This window comes from Clavelina lepadiformis, chromosome 9 (genome assembly GCF_947623445.1).
Source record: "Clavelina lepadiformis chromosome 9, kaClaLepa1.1, whole genome shotgun sequence".
NCBI lineage: Eukaryota > Metazoa > Chordata > Ascidiacea > Aplousobranchia > Clavelinidae > Clavelina > Clavelina lepadiformis.
In genome coordinates this window covers 13161928-13178235 of record NC_135248.1, presented here as the reverse complement: position 1 = coordinate 13178235, position 16308 = coordinate 13161928, and the positions used below count along the sequence as shown (strand labels likewise).

Genomic DNA, 16308 nt, shown 5'->3' with positions numbered 1-16308 from the left:
ACGTGTAAAATAACAATCATAGAATTGCGCTACAAAATGGTAAGTTAACGTTGCCACCAAACGTACAAAATAGTTTGCAAGTTTATTAACAAATTTAAAACCAAAATATCACAAACAACTACACCATAGGAAGATGTGGAGGAAATGCTCCCTAACATTAAAAACACTGATATCAGCAGGAAATATAATTAATAATTATATGAAGTGACATGGTTTGATTAAAGTGACAATGAGTATCATAAGTGCACATGTGACAATGAGTATCATTGTGCGTGCTGCTGCCACGTTTTCCACTACTGCACTAGGTTATTAATGTTTTACAGCATAATAAATCGAAAACTTAATCACAAACAATCAATGAATGAGGTAAAAGTAGCAAAGCTTTGAAGGCTTAATCGAGCAAGATGATAACTATGTTGTGTTAACAGCAACAAATTTTTAGACTTAGAAAGCGACTTTAAATTCGATCAGTCTTATACCAAACACTTAAGAAAGCATAAGGGTAAAAAATAAGATTTTTCAGATTTCGTTGGACGTCTTAAGTAGGTTTTTAAAACCTGTTGGTTTATTAAACCAATTTGAGTGCAGCATGGTTGTTGTTGTTTTCTAGTCCGGGTATTCCCTGAGCAGTTAACGCGTTTCAATGTTTCAGACTAAAATGTTGGTGGTGATAGCGTCAGGCAAGCCTAGTTCACGTGCAAAATTTCAAGGATCCCCTTGGAGGGATTTTAGAGTAAATGTAATTTTAATAATTTTACTATACAAAGAAATCGATTCCTTTTTGAAACCCATACGCCTTCTACAAGAGTCAGAATATTTCCTCGGTCTAGTTTTTATTGTGTTGTTGGGCGGAGTTTCAGGCTATGTACATAAGTGCATTCAGTTTTGTTATTAATTATTACACATAAAAAGATTTTGACAGTTTTTTTTTCAGTAGTTTAAACACTATCAATGGCAATAAATGACTAACTGATTGCTTACACTTGACTTGAATACAATTTATTTCTGGAATTGCACTTAAATTGGGTTGATATGACTGCTTGATGCAAGAGTTGATCATCAAAAGGTTAGTTACTATGACTTTAATTAATACTGGTTGCAGAAAATTGGCCTTAATCAATTCTGAAATTATCTCGTAGTCATGTTTTTACCTGCCAGCAAACTGTCTCGGACTGTTAGTTGTGCTCAAAAGTTGTTTTTTTAATTATTTGTGCAGAACAAGATTTTTGTGGACAAGAGCTGATCCTGAACAAGATATATCAAGTAATTGTCTCACCTGATGCACTTATTGACGGGCAAGTTTTGCTTAGTTTTTATGGTTTTCAATTGTTGACAATAATTTTCTGCTGTCAACTTCTGGTTTGATATTGCTATAAATACATGCAATTACAGTGTTTGACTTATTTCTATTGATCAGTTATTTATTTTCCAAATCATAGACATTTTTACATGAATGTGGTGTGGCATGAGATTATGTCATTGTGAATCACGATTTGTGAATGGTAAATTGATTGTAAGTTTGTAAATTAAAGTTGGGAGTCAAAAAGGACCTACACCTGCCTGCAACAGGAGGACTGCAGACTGCATTATATTGATGGTGAGAAAGTTAGTTAGAGAACTCATAGAACTTCTTTGTGCATTGAATACCGGTTACAACAGGATGTTTGACCACTTGGTTAGGTTAAGTAAAAAAATGTCATCTAACGGATTCTTTACAATTGTGAGTAAACATTTTTTCCTTTTTGTGTTTTTCCCATCCCCCAAAACAGTTTTTGGTAACAGAACTTAGACTTACACATAAAGCCTGCTGCAAATGGCACCATTTTTAACAAACCTATGTTGAGTGACTCAATAAAAACGCTTGTCATGCCTGAAAGCTAAAGATGTTAATTATGCCATTGGCCAAACAATATTTGCACCTTATTGCCACGCCAGAGATCACTTACTGCGGTGTGTCATACAAGCATTTTATACCGGGCCGCAACTCGGGTGGAGCTTCTGTTTTTTTTTTATAACAACATTTTTGCATCACAACTGAACAATTAATCAATCATTTTATTTTTCGTCATAGGCGCGGTGGGGACGAAACAGAGTGCTAGTTGCACCATGCACAAGAACAAGGAAAAAGGACAAATTTGAGAAAGCTTAAAACATGTGCAAGTATAATGATAGCATCACTTGATGATGACAACTAGCACGGCCACTAAACCAGAAAAACAGAAGTAGGTGGTGTAATCAAGCAAGAGACTGTTGATGTTAACAGTAGATCCAATGCTGTACATCAGTGGATGGGAAAAGAAAACCCACCGTAAAAGAAACCCCATCCCAGGCAGTAGCCCGGTTTCTCGTGGCCATGGTAACAATGCTGAGCGTTGATGTTGAGCCCATTAATGTGCAACACAACTGCACACCTTTGTTGGTCTCTGGATAGATGTCATTGCTGCTCGCTGCATGATGGAATCTTCTTTGTTAGGTACCTTAACAGTCATCTACAGAACATGATGTCATTGCAGTCCAAAAGATGGTGGTGCATTAAAAAATACTCTTTTACCTGGGTTCGATAAATCGAAAGATGTTGATGAGTCGTTTTTTATTGAATAACCGGATCCAGAAATGGTGCAAAGACATCGATCTGAAAAATATGGTAAAAGCCACCAGTAGTAACAGCATTAAAATTATTTTATAAAATTTAGTTGTAATTTCAGTTTTGTAAGGTTGTCATCACAACAATGTGACCAGAATAATCAAACTCCAAGTGCTTGTCAGGCAAAGCGATTATGCACATGCTGGATACTTAGGCTATTGCTTTACATACTGTATTATTATGATTTAGCAGTACATGGAGAAATGGCTTGTACAGACAAACAGTTTACATAAAATCGTTTAAAAACACATCTAATATAATTACGTTATCACTACTAACTTGCATACATTTGATTTGTTGTCAAAAGTTGGACAAACAGTTGGTTCCTGATGGTGCTCCAGCATCAGAAGATTGGAATGCTCTCTCCGATTCCACTGCAACCACAATCTGCTGACTTCAACCATCAGACAGAATTCAGGTCTGTGCAGACTTGTCATTTTCACTTGCTGTCCACCTCTCGTGCGAAGTTTTGGAAACTTTTCTGAGAATTCAACTGAAGCCAATTTAGTAAGAGTCGATGCATGGTTTAGGTTTAGGGGTGTACAATTTTGAAGAACGAATGCTCAAAAACCAAGTTTCATTGCGATCGAATTCACTTTTGTTGTCGATTCATAAAAATCAGTTTTCATTAAATATTTCTTGTCATGCGCAGATTCCATTAGATTTTGTGGAACTTGACTTGACGTTGTAAAACGTGTAGCGCAGCAATTAGCGTCGCTATAAATTAAACCGCATCAAAACTTATTTGAAAAGTGCCAAAAAACTTTAACCGATAATTACATTATAGTCTTATTGTAAAGGCAAAAAAAGCACTGCATGGGCTTCATTTGGTGAAGTCGACATTACTGCAGAACAAGATTCAAAATTTTCGGTTCGCAATAAACTATTCTTGATTTTTTTAGAATAGCAAAGCATTGTCTATTGTACACCCCTAAAATAATAGTTAGTATATAACTATGCTTGCCAAGTAGCAACAAACTAACTATGATTGATAGCTATAGTTAAAGCATATGCCGTTTGATTGACGCCTAATTTTGATTTTATAGAAGAGCGGTTAGAGCACCAGACTCGCAATGATGCGACACCCAGCGGCTCTAGCGTTGTAATGACCTTCGGCAAGGCTTTAACGACACTTGCTTGTATTCACTGGCCCTCGTGAAAAATTTGAAGTCGTGTAAAATCACATGAAAAAGAAATTGTTGCAACAAAACGATAACTCGACAACCGGCAACGAGGAACCATCGCCGATTGTAGGTCGTGCAAAGAATTTCCTTAATCTATGGATGTACAGTTGGAAACGATACGATACCATACTATACCATTGCAATAAGATATTTCTTCGCTTAAAAATAGTAAACTACACAGTCTACTGTAAAAGGCATTGTGACTCAGCAAACACTTCCAAGTCAGCTTTATGGAGAAACACGTTTTTTGATGATTTGCATTTCTATGTCCTCCTGCGTGTTTCTCTTGCGGTTGGTTCTTTCTCGCGTTGGGGCCCGATAAATCGGATTGGTCGGTTTTTCTTTTTTCTGTTTCTTCGCTGTTGCGCCACGATTAACGTAAGACCGGGGCCTCACTTTATCCAGAAATAAAAATGATCAAAAATGTGTTCAAAGCGATCAATAAATCATAGTTTTGCCAATAACCTGATGGTGGCAAAGGAGGAATCCAATCGCGAAGATCGTGTATAGGATTGTTTATCACTGAGAAGTAAGCGATCAAGGCCACTTTCAAAGATTCAAGAATTATGACAGTTTGAATGAAAGCGCTCACGAAAGAAACCAACCTGAAATATTATAATATAATATCGATAATTATCGAGTTTTAACGCATGTGACGAAATCTTAACTGTTTATTATTTGGTAACAATTGCTCACCAATCCCTGCAGGTTTCTAGCCCATACGTCATTCCGTACATGACGCAAATCACCGTCGACGTGACCATAACTGCAAAAATATAAAACCAGGCCACGTAGATAGAAAAGTGCACAATAGCGAGTGGATCCAGAGTGTTGGGATCAATTTCCGCGATTGTCAATTCTTGCTGTGCTTCCGTAGCAGACAATGGCGGCCTGTATATGAAAAATTTTACTTCCCAAACAAACTTACTTCAACAACCATATTCAATACCTTGCTGATGGTCTCATTTCTGATGATGTCATCTTAGTTGCTGGCGATGACGTTTTAGCCACATCACGTTTAACCTGCGATGGTTTGTGCTTTTTCACTTTTGATGCCGTCACTGGTTTTATTGGCGATGCCGTTGTGGTCACTTTTCGTTCAACGCGCGACGGGATGTGTTTTTTCACTTTTGATGACGTCACTGGTTTTACAGGTGATGCCGTTGTGGTCACTTTTCGTTCGACGCGTGACGGGATGTGTTTTTTTATTTTTGATGACGTCACAGGTTTTGCTCGTGATAAGTTAGCGGTCACTTTTCGATCGACGCGCGACGGGATTTGTTTTTTAACTTTTGTCGACGTCACAGGTTTTACTTGTGATGACGTATTGGCCCCGTTTCGTTCAACACGCGACGGGATGTGTTTCTTCATTTTTGAGGACGTCATAGGTTTTGCTGGGTATGACGTCGTGGCCACTTCTCGTTCCCCGCGTGACGTGGGGAACTTTTTGTTCATCGTCGAATCTCTCAAGTTTCGACGATTGTTTTGTTGTTTTGTTTCGTTTTCAATTTTTACTTTTCCTGGGAAAGTTTGCCGTTGCCTATGGACGAGACTTGAGATGTCTTTTGAGGTCGATGGACGATCTTTATCGTCAGAAATGTGTTGACCATTCTTTTTTCTGTTTTGGTCAACTTTTATGCTTTTCTTTTCTGGACTTTTTCTCGTGTTTTTGACGTCATGGCTACGTGCAAGTGATGTGGTTGGTTCTTGCTGCCCTCTGGTGGTTTGTGTGGATTGCGGATTATTGTCAGGATTTGAATTTTTGTTCATTTTCCGTCGTTTGGCGTGACGAAACAACAGGCTAATGAAGAAGGGTCCAGGAAAGCACATTAAAGCGCTTTCAATACCTTTTTGACAGAAGTAGAAAGTTAGTAAGAGTTTACCAACCTAATTATCACAACCACATTTTGGCTTTTGCTGACTTTTAACTTAACTTACCGACAACAATGTGGGACCACTTGAAGTAGTAGTGACCGACTGTTAACACATTCCCGTCCAGTGCGTAACTGTGACCATGAAACATCATAGATGTTAACATCACCATAAATATAAAGAGAGAACAAGTTGAAACTCTCTCCACCCGAGTCATGACGTCATGTTGCCATGGTCTCATGCCAAAAACGGAATACCATAGGTGTCTGAAAATGATAAATTATGAGATAATTGACTGGCACAGCGTGGTGGAATCTTTTACCAACAAACCTGTCTTTAAAATGGTTTTCGAGTTTTATCAGGAACAAGTTTGTGGAAATTTGTAGCTGGTCGATCGTTGCGACCGGGAATGTATATTCCACGTCGACCTCGCTAAACCATTTGCCGCACATAAAAAACCAACACTCGCTGGTTTCCAAATCCCTTACCACCATCCGCTCAAGGTACCTGAAGTATAGCTCGCAATAAATCAATAATTCATACAACTCCTAACAACTTGTCACTAATTCATACCACTTAGGGCTGCTTCCTCCGTCATTGCGCCACATTTTTACGGCTCTGACGTCACCTAAAGTTTGTGGTGTCGTAACGAGGAAGGACTGGACGCTTCCCGTGGTTAAAATGTTTCCGTTTTCGCGCTAAACAAATTTTCAAAGATTATATGACGTCAAAACAAACAACATTGACACACGATGGCAGACGTCATCATTTACTTGTATGACGTGAGCGTTACTAGTTTTCCTTTTGCCCAGCAGTCTCATGCAGACAGCCGCGGTAGTGCCGGCGTGTAGACGACTACCCGTGTAAATTGTAACATAATACCGGTGCTGGTCGTCCGGTGAGTTGTCGTCAACTTCAATGAAGAGTCCCTTCAAAATTTTTATGATTAAGTTTTATAAAGTAGAAGAATTTTGATAATTTTTTACCTTTTTCTCTGCATCTTTGTCTTTATTTCTCGCCCATACAAGGAGAAGAGCGTAGATGGAGTACAGGACAAATAAAAAGCTGATGATCACTGGATTATCTTGAAAATGCTCCCAGAGATTCCAGGAAAGCTAAACACGATTCAACAATTTATTAAAAGTGATAACTTCAGATGCGTCGTAAACTTTCTTACTTGGCTCTGATCGATCTTGTTGGGAAGAACAACAAGAGTGGAGGCGTAGAGAGTGGGAGCAATTTTTTTCTCTCTTTTACTTCTCTTGTTGTCGTTTGTGTCTTGAGTTAAGTCACATTCGCAATCCACCAGCCCGGTTTCAATGTTTTGATGGACCTGATCATTATGAGGTCACTTTATTTAGTTTGTTTGGAAATAACAGACGTTATGAGTAAACTTGATTTGACATTTACTGAAAAACCCCTATTTAGAGCAACATTAACATCAAATATCTCACCTTGCAAGAGCTCTCGCTCCAATCTTTGGCATCGACGTCCCAATGCAAGCACTCGAGCATAAAGGACGAATACGTCAAGTCAATCAAACTTCCTTTGCGGTAATAACCTTCTCCGAGGTCAACTTGGATGGTCAAGTTAAATTCGTTTTCCGCAACCGCAAGTGACCTCACAGGCACCAACCAGGAGTATGATGATTCTGGAAATAATTTTTTTCAAAAGGAACTTGATGAAAAGTAAAAAATGTAGTAATTTTACGAAAGCACTGACATCTACAAACATAAAAATTGCCTCACTGCAATATTTCACTCAAACAAACCTTTCTCGTGAAACGTTTTGTTTAATTTGAAAGGGCTGTTGTTGGTGGTTTCCAAGCTTAATTTGCAATTTTGTATTTTCAGGTCCATGTTTTCAACATGAATTCTGATGATAGAATGAATTGTGCGTCGCCTTGGCAGTGCTAAATCCAACAAAGCTGAACCTGTCGCTTTGCTGTGACAATGTGTGACGTCACAATTGCTTTGGACCCTCGTTACGATATTTTCTTTGCTAGGCTGTGCTGGTAAATCGAAGCCGACTGTTTGGTTTTCAGCTTTTTCGTAACTGATAGGAATCTGTTTCTCCCATCCCGTTGCCAAGGTAACAGAGGTCACGAGATCGACTTTGTGTTTGTTCGTGGTAAAGTCGACGGACGTAGTGTTGAAGGTGAAGATCTAGAAATCATGAAATCATTTTGTTATCGCGGTATATCGCGCAAAATAAAGCAAATTAGAATGCATACCTCGACATTGATCACTTCATCGCTTAGTGCCTGTATGTTTGGAAGCCGAACTAGGGAAGAGTTACCACCGAGAGGATCTGAGAGAAAAAAGTTTTTGAATGAACTCGTGGAAGTAGAAACACGTCGCAGCACTCGAGCTTAAAACGGGCGCGAGTTGAACATGGACTTGGTCACTTACTGATGACATCATTGTTTAGTTTAAGGAATCTTCCTTTGATAAACTTTGTTTCAAACGTAACCGCTTCTTCCCCAGGTACCAATGACGTCATAAGCGCCCTTCCAAGCCTAGTCATTCTTGATGTTTCTTTAATCTTTTATAATAATTATAAATTGTTTAGATTACTGATTTGTGACGTCAGCAAAATTAATTCGCTTTGTTACCTTAAAACTAGTTTCTTTAGAAGCTTCAATCAAATTTGACGTCACAGTCAAGCTTGAAGCCGCAATTGACCTTATGATGTCATCATCCCCCTCGCGTTTCAATTTCAAAGCAAAGCCTTCTGTTCGATCCATTATTCTCACCACTTTTTGCTAAAAAATATAATAAACAAACAAACGCATCATCTATTGTTATGTTTTAAGTAACTTTTTTGTTTCTCTGATAAATTTTAAATCGTAGAATTCACCAATTTCAAGGACATGACATCAAAATCTTTGGTCAGGTGACTTAAGACGTCAGCGACTTGTTTCACTGAGTCAAGGGTGACAAGCGGGTATTTCCCGACTTCTTCAAATATTTTACGTTTCTGTTAAATGAAAAAAGTGAAGGAGTATTCCGATAAGACCGCAGGTTGATTTATAACCTACATATTATTACGTTATAAACCGACCTCTGATTCGGTGAGAATTTTTGTTGGCGATATTGGCACTGGCAGCGTACATTTCGCGATCTTCTGCAAATCATTGCTATAAAAAGCGTTGAAAAATCCCGCTTTTAACTTACTCCCGGCCTGATGGTTTTCCGTTAAAAAAACAGAGAAATTCCTCTCATAGCAAGATAGTCGAGAGCCGCATATTTGCACCACAATCGTGACAAAACTAGGCAACTGCTCAGATGTCAGAATGATGTCATTAACATTTGAGTCGTAGCCATGTTGTAAAAGAAACTTTTGATCTAAAAATATTTTTTATTTTAGACTTAAACATAACCAAATCGCTCCTGCAAATACGACATAATTGCAATCAATGTAAAATGCGCTGCAACAGAGAAGTGACCGGGGCTAGGACGATGAGGAATCATCGCCGGATTTAAGTTGAGCTAAAACCTTCCTCAGTTTGAGGATAAAATTTGTGAATCCACGCTCTGGAAATCTACTAAGAACATTTCTTTACATGCCACAGCTTGCAACTCCACCTCTTTCTTTCACAAAGAAGCTGTATTTGAGTGACGCTTGATCTTTTCCGAAACTAGTACACGTCATATTAAACTTTGTGACTTCGGCAATTCCAATTTCGGGTGTCGCCCGGCAACCAACGCCACTAGGTGATGATAACGGGGTAAGGAACAGGGTTACCGAAGCTTTTTCCCCGTCGATATTGTAACCTGAATGTCAAGTTTAAAATTTTATATGATATTGGTCAAAGCAGTACATACCTATAATTTCGGACAAATTATATTTACCTGTTCCTGTGACGTTTGATGACGTATCTATTACGTTGAGAAGTGATCTACCGAGTTTACAAAATCGCCGGTTCTGGCACAAATGCAATTGTCGTCCGGATTTCAGCGACAATACCCAACTATGACGTGAGCAATTGTCACATACTATTTGCAGAATGATTGGCAGGTGAGGAGAAAATAACTTCCCACAGTTTGACCAACATCTAAAGTTAAAAGAGAAATGTTAAGTTTAAGCCCAATTTAGAGTTAAATGAACTGGATAAATGTTTTTAAGTTTTTTAAAACTTGCCTCAAACTAACGACCGGGACTGGTTTTGATGTAAATATAATTTTTTGATCAGCAAATGCTGCGTCATAATGCTCGCCGGATACAATCAACCTAACGTAATAGTTTTCGCTTCGTATCAGTTTGCTCGTGGAAATTTCCATTACGTCATCGCCAGTAACCCAGAGGGTTTGCCAATCAAAGCAGGAACCTTGAACGTGAAAAGTAAAAATTTATTTTTTGATCAGAAAAGTCGAAATTGAGGAATTATTTTTAAACCTTTTCTTTGTATTTTTCCTATTTTCGCATTCAACGGGAGATCTTTCTCCGTGACGGCACAAAACCAATCGCGATTGATATTTTTGTCATATTTGTTGAAATCAATGGAAGCCTCAAATCTCAAAACGGTTGTGTTCGTGCCTGTGTAAAAAGGTTGAACATTTCAAGATTATATTTCTTGTAACGGGAAACCGCAAACTATAATCATAGAAATCTAATATTATCGACTCACCAGCCTGAACCACATCTCCTCCCTTGATAATAAAATTCAATTTTCTTGAAGGAATTTCTATCAACGCATAACCATTGACCTTTGTTATTACGCTGAATGTATGGTAACTAGTGAGGTTGACAGCGATATTTATGACGTATAAACCCGGCAACAATGCATCGGGTGTTACCACAAGTTCTGGTTGAACTGAGTTCGTCTGAAGTTGAACTTCATCGCCAGTTTTTGGGATGTCTATTTTTGACGTCACCTGATACACTCTCCACTTGTAATCGAGGAAGAACGCGTTCCTAACGCAGTTGAATATAAGGTCTGCATTTAAGACGAACTCTTCAACGAATTTTAAAGGTTCGTCGAGTCCACCGCCAACTTTCCCGTCGCGAATTCTCACGCTATGCAAGCATGATGACATGAAAGACATTGGAACGGATCCTACGAAACGAAATGATTGTTTCGTATTTGCGATAACCACGGTCACTGGCTTCCTCCCAGCCTCGAAGAAAAGACTTCTCTGTTTGACGAGCTTGTAAGGTTTGGCGTCGAACGGTAAATTCGGCAAATCTTTGTGCTCGTATTCAGACTTTGAAATCGATAAATTGACGATCTGTGAGCTATCCTCGATCGTTAGATTCATTACGAAGTCCCCCAAGTCACCTCTGACGAATACGTAGACGTCTCTGTAGTAATCGCTAAAGTTACATCTTCGCGACGTAATGTACACGTCATAGATCTGAGGTATAGCTTCGAAAGATCTGGAAAACTTCGATGAAGAGATGTTGTTTTTGGCCGTTGCCACAACTTCATAAATTCCCGGTTGAGATATGGTTGCTTCTATCGCCATCAAGAGGCAATCGCGTTGGCAGAATTTTGAAGTTTTCCAAACTGGCAGGTTGGTTCGGGTCGATTTGATCTCGACTGAAAGATCGACCGGCGCACCTTGACTAATCGTCGCGCTTATGACGAATGAATTGGGTAGAATACCAACATATTGTTTCGTCATTATATTAAAGCTTTTGATTTCTTCGTCGAAAGTTATTGGTGTGGCATACGTCACAGAAGAAACGTTGTTTTGCAACAATAATGTGACGTTGTGTATCCCGGGTCCAACCAATTTTTGCGTCGTTGTGTTGATTTCAAATTTTACTTTTTCGCTTCCATTCGATAAAAACTTTGTTTTGTTAAAAGTTTCCTGGGTCTGGTGTGGCGAAATGATGACGTCATCCACCATAAATGTGTATGAGACGGGGAAGTAGTATTTGTGATAAAATACAAACTCATCAGGACTTGGATATGTGCTGCTCCATTGCTTATGGAACATTTTTAATTTTGCAGCTGATAGAGCAGATTCCACGTAAAGATTGATAAATTGGGTATCGAAGTTTTCTGTGGTTCCAATAACACCACACGTGGCACTAACCGTATATTTTCCGGGATATTGAAATGATCGTTCGGCTGTCAAAGTTGTTCTAGAAAGATTTGTTTCATGGCTGGAACCGAACGATATCCTGCATTCAAGGTTAAAGCTACTTGCGCCGGTTAATTTTGCTACAAATTTGACTTTTTCCTTGGTTGGGACATGGGTAGCGGCAGTTTCTAAGCTGAATCCTGTAATAATTTGTCAAGTGAAATACAAAATTCTAACTAAAATAACCAGACACTTAGCATATTTTTCATTTTTTAATTTTTCGTTGTTAATTTACCGATGCGGGAATAAACGAAGGAAATTCTTGCCACGATGCACTTTCTCGTCAATTTTTGCAAAGAAATTATGACATTTTCGTTGAATATACGGATTTTGGGTTTGTCAGGACCGCAATACCTTTCATCAGATCCTCCTATGTATATTATCAGCTTTGCTTCTGAACAGCTGCGTTAAAATATGATGATTTTTAGACGACTGTTATGTCAGGACTAATGATCCGATGCAGTAGAGATTATTTTTTTGTCATAAAATCAAACAATCTTTTTGTAAATTATGAAGCGCCTAAAAGAAAAAGGTTGTAATCCACATTTCAATAGTTTTTAGTTAACGTTAAATTAACCTGAATATTATTCTACTTTTGTCTAGTTTAGAGAACTGTCACAAATATTTTAGTCACCGTTTTTACTGTAAGTACTGTATTCTATGCTGCTACTGCTTTACCCTATGCTTTTGTGACAAGAATTTTGTCACTATCACAAATACTTTTTATACTTAGTTTAATGATTGTTATGTAATACAAAAGAATTTTTATACTTAGTTTAATGATTGTTATGTAGTTGTGTAATATTTTCACTGAATTTATATCTGCTTGTTATTTTCCGAGTGTAATCATTACTTGTTTTAGTAATCACTCCTTCCTTAATCTGTAACGTCATTGTGTTCACGTATTTTAATTGCGCGCTGATGATTTTGTTTTGGTCAAGCTAGGAAGAGTTTGATTTGTTTGAAATGATTTGACTTTTGGATGTAGAAGAGGACAAATTTATCTTCTCTCCTTTATGCTCTCTCGGTATGTCCGTGGTTGTAGTTTTTTAGTGAAAAATGTCTACTGTGCCAAGTATTGTTCTTTTGTTGAGTTGTCAGTTGTTAAAAACTTCCGTGTAGCAATGCTGGGTCAAGCTAAAACGATTGATTGATAGCTAGACGAGTTTTGATTTTTGTGGTCCCAAAATTGCAATCTTGAGTTTAACATTTTATTACAGGAGTTTGAGAGGTTTGATTTTATTAGTATTTCATGAAATAATAACCTAAGGCATACTAAAGTGAAATGCAAAATTTCAGGTTCATTTCTCGAGTAATTGCATATTTTGTTATTTCACTTTATCAGAAAATAAAAAAGCATTCAGAATCACAATGTATGGTTTGACGGTAGAAATGCGTTTTAATTGTGTGCATTTTGTATGGAAATTATTTTTGTTCCACAAATATCTAACTCCTCCCAAGCAATTTGCTTGCACTGATATGAGTTGATGAGCACGGTTGTATGTTTTTGCCCAGCGGAGAGACACGCGGGCAGAAATGGTATGACAGTACGAAATTCGATCAAGCTCTGACCTAAGCTGTTTCGAACCTTCGTCTTATACCCTGATTAAAATTAGGCTATTTAACAAGCCGTTAACAGCAAGAACCGGCCAACACAATTCCGGTAGAAAACCATTTACCAAAAATATGCTCTTCTGTACGTCATGTGTGGCTTATTTGTGTGGGGTTCTCAAAATCGTTTATAAAGCACGATACGTTGCAAGCAAAACAACATGAAATATCATAAGCAAGTTATGTGTTATAAGCACTGTAAAGGTAGTATCAAAATGTACTGAAACATTTCTGGCAATAACACAAAATGAACAATTCACCTGACAACAACTTCAAGAAATTGGACAAACGCATGTTCCCTGATGTTAAGTGGAATTTCCCACGACATAGAACCAGCTGCGTTGGTACATTGCCCTGCGGTTGAAAAATCAACTCTGCCAGTCGCGTTTCGCAAGATTATCTTGCATTCTGAAATAGCAAGATAGTGTTAGAATTTAACGGATATAACCAAGCTCCCATATATTAACAGCTATAGGTGTAGCAACAGCAATATTCAAGTTGGAAACGATAAATTATGTTTTCCCAAAAAAGAAACTTGCTCCAAAACAGCTTTTATTATTGTTCTTTGCTATTGTTGACATTACAATGGTGGCATTGTCAAGCAGTGACAGACCAAGTCAGCAGCGTTTTACAAAGAGTTAAGAATCTGAGCAAAAGTTTAGAAAAACAAAGTTCAACCAACTTGAACTTTCATAATCTTCAAAGCTGCAAGTTTAAGCAACAGAGTTATAAAACTCACGTCAATTTTGCCGACAACGTCAAACAATTTCATTCTTTCATCGATTATCACAAAGGTAAAACTTTTTATAAGACCAAAGTCGTTGTAAAGTATAGCGCATATTAAGTATTTTGTGTTCAACCGTTCTAGAATCTTGGCATATTTTGTCTTCAGAATGCACAAGCATCTACGCAAGTGGTTCAACATCAAGTGGTATTTACCCGATATGGCTAAAACGAGGGTTCCAGTTCATCTACGTCTACTGTGATATGGACATAGTCTCAACTAAGAAGGGCTGGACAACAATACAAAGAAGAATGAACGGAGAAATCAACTTTAACAGGGGTTGGGATGATTACGTCAGAGGATTTGGCAATTCCCGGAGTGAATATTGGCTGGGATTGGAAAATATTTATCGTTTGTGGAAACAATCTATAACAACTAATAAATTAAATGGAGGGACTTTCTTAAAATATCCCGAACTTGGAGTTGATCTTGAAGACTGGGATGGTATCAAGCAGTTTGTTCAATTTCCAACATTTTTCTACTCTCCAAAATCATTCAAATACAAATTACATGTGAAAGATTTCCCAAGATTCAGCATTTTAAACTACTGGACGCCTGTTACACGTAGCCGGTTCAGCACACCAGATGTCGATAATGACGAAAACAAAAACGGCAATTGCGCCAGGGACTACAAGTCAGGCTGGTGGTTTTCTTATTGTGGAGAATCGAATCTAAACGGTCCTTACCCCAAGTACAGGCAACCAATGACTTGGGGAAACATTTATTGGGAGAATTGGCGAAAAGTAAATGAGAATGAAACCGCATTGCGTTTTGTGTCTATGAATTTGTATTACACCAAACCGTAGTCAAATAAAATTGTCATATCAGTACAATGTTAGTCAGTTTCATTCGTTTCAGCGTTTGTTAGCTTTCAAAACATACTCTTACCATTGCGGTCTCATGGCGTTTGTCCGATCCGCATCACTACATTAAACGTGTACAACAGAAACATGTTCTATGATTTGTATAAAAATATAAAACAACAACAATTCTATACTCAAAGCGATTTTATCGTTGAAATTTCAAGCTGTTTTGGAAGCTACAATAGATATCAACTCAACCACAATAAAGCACCTACGCCTAAAATTTTAATTTAATCGTCATTAGTACGGCAACCAAAAGTCAATATGGTCAATTTTTTTAACCTGCTCAGAATGCTATCAAACAAGCACAAAACAAATTTCAGCTTTGTACGACATGTGGTATAGAAGTTATTAGGTCAAATAAAGTCAAAATGTTACGTTAGGTCAAAATACGGTCAAATTGTTTCTTTAGGTCTTCTTTTTAGGTCAAAATCTATTAAACTTGTAATTTTGTAACCATTTTGTTATATTATTCTTCCGTTTTTCTCTTTTCTTGTACCGCAAACAATTCCAGTGCCCCAAATTATACTTAGAACCAAAGCCACAAAGAGAGGGAAGGCCTTTCAGCGCGTCTGGTGACGTCACGATGTGAAGGCATTGCATTTGAAACTGCAAGTTGTCAATCTTAATACGCAGAAACGAAAAAAAGTCAACACTAGAAAAGCGTTTTGTCAATATTAAATGCAGCTTTAGATTAGAAAGTTGCTGTAGACAGTCTAGAGCAGGCATGCACAACTCAAAACAGTACACGGGCCGTTTTAGGGAAAAAAATTTTTCGCGGGCCGCGTGCTAACATTGTTGTAACTAACGTGTAGCCTACTTTATATAATGTGACCGTATGTGATGTAGTTGTTTTTAACGCTTATCGGCGGTAAAGCATCGGATTTGTTGATTATGTAACTGTAACCGTGGAGAAAATACCTGAATGAGCGAAATCACGGAATATCTCGTGGGCCGCACGAAAAGGTTTCGCGGGCCGCATGCGGCCCGCGGGCCGTATGTTGTGCATGCCTGGTCTAGAGACTATCAGTTTAGCGTTTTTCAAAATAAGGTCAAAATTTTTACTTTTTAGGTCAAAAAACTGGTTGCCCTAGTTATTAATTAGTTAACAGTAACCAGTTAACTTCTATGAGTTAAATATTTGGATATTAGTCTTTGTTATAACACCATGTTGTAGTTTAATTTTACAAACATTTTAACTCTAGATCAGATGGCTTGATATCGATGGCAACATAATACCGAAGATTCCTTCAAAATC

General features: G+C 37.9%; 3 protein-coding genes and 1 long non-coding RNA gene across 6 annotated transcripts in view; 2 read left to right on the top strand and 2 right to left on the bottom strand.

Moving 5' to 3' along the window:
• Positions 1 to 5925, bottom strand: part of LOC143470255 (uncharacterized) — a 107979-nt gene extending 102054 nt beyond the window's left edge. The window contains exons 1-6 of the mRNA XM_076968285.1: positions 5767 to 5925; positions 4778 to 5675; positions 4525 to 4719; positions 4294 to 4433; positions 2932 to 4223; positions 2552 to 2632 (exon numbers count right to left, since the gene is read on the bottom strand). Coding sequence (XP_076824400.1) covers positions 4057 to 4223; positions 4294 to 4433; positions 4525 to 4719; positions 4778 to 5675; positions 5767 to 5917 — 1551 coding nt within the window. The 5' untranslated portion in view covers positions 5918 to 5925 and the 3' untranslated portion in view covers positions 2552 to 2632; positions 2932 to 4056. The remainder of the gene's footprint in view (positions 1 to 2551; positions 2633 to 2931; positions 4224 to 4293; positions 4434 to 4524; positions 4720 to 4777; positions 5676 to 5766) is intronic.
• Positions 1 to 16308, top strand: part of LOC143470251 (uncharacterized) — an 80445-nt gene that overhangs the window by 31194 nt on the left and 32943 nt on the right. The window lies entirely within an intron of this gene.
• Positions 1 to 16308, bottom strand: part of LOC143470248 (polycystin family receptor for egg jelly-like) — a 122043-nt gene that overhangs the window by 102054 nt on the left and 3681 nt on the right. The window contains exons 2-8 of the mRNA XM_076968256.1: positions 13664 to 13811; positions 12028 to 12194; positions 10331 to 11932; positions 10099 to 10239; positions 9844 to 10030; positions 9555 to 9757; positions 9288 to 9476 (exon numbers count right to left, since the gene is read on the bottom strand). Coding sequence (XP_076824371.1) covers positions 9288 to 9476; positions 9555 to 9757; positions 9844 to 10030; positions 10099 to 10239; positions 10331 to 11932; positions 12028 to 12194; positions 13664 to 13811 — 2637 coding nt within the window. The remainder of the gene's footprint in view (positions 1 to 9287; positions 9477 to 9554; positions 9758 to 9843; positions 10031 to 10098; positions 10240 to 10330; positions 11933 to 12027; positions 12195 to 13663; positions 13812 to 16308) is intronic.
• Positions 1445 to 3832, top strand: LOC143470269 (uncharacterized). Of its 2 annotated transcripts, XR_013119332.1 has the most exons (5): positions 1583 to 1597; positions 2072 to 2356; positions 2474 to 2644; positions 2952 to 3151; positions 3691 to 3832. It is a non-coding gene; the product is annotated as an uncharacterized LOC143470269 (long non-coding RNA). The 2 variants fall into 2 exon arrangements; XR_013119331.1 differs by having other exon boundaries at positions 1445 to 1597; positions 2072 to 2644.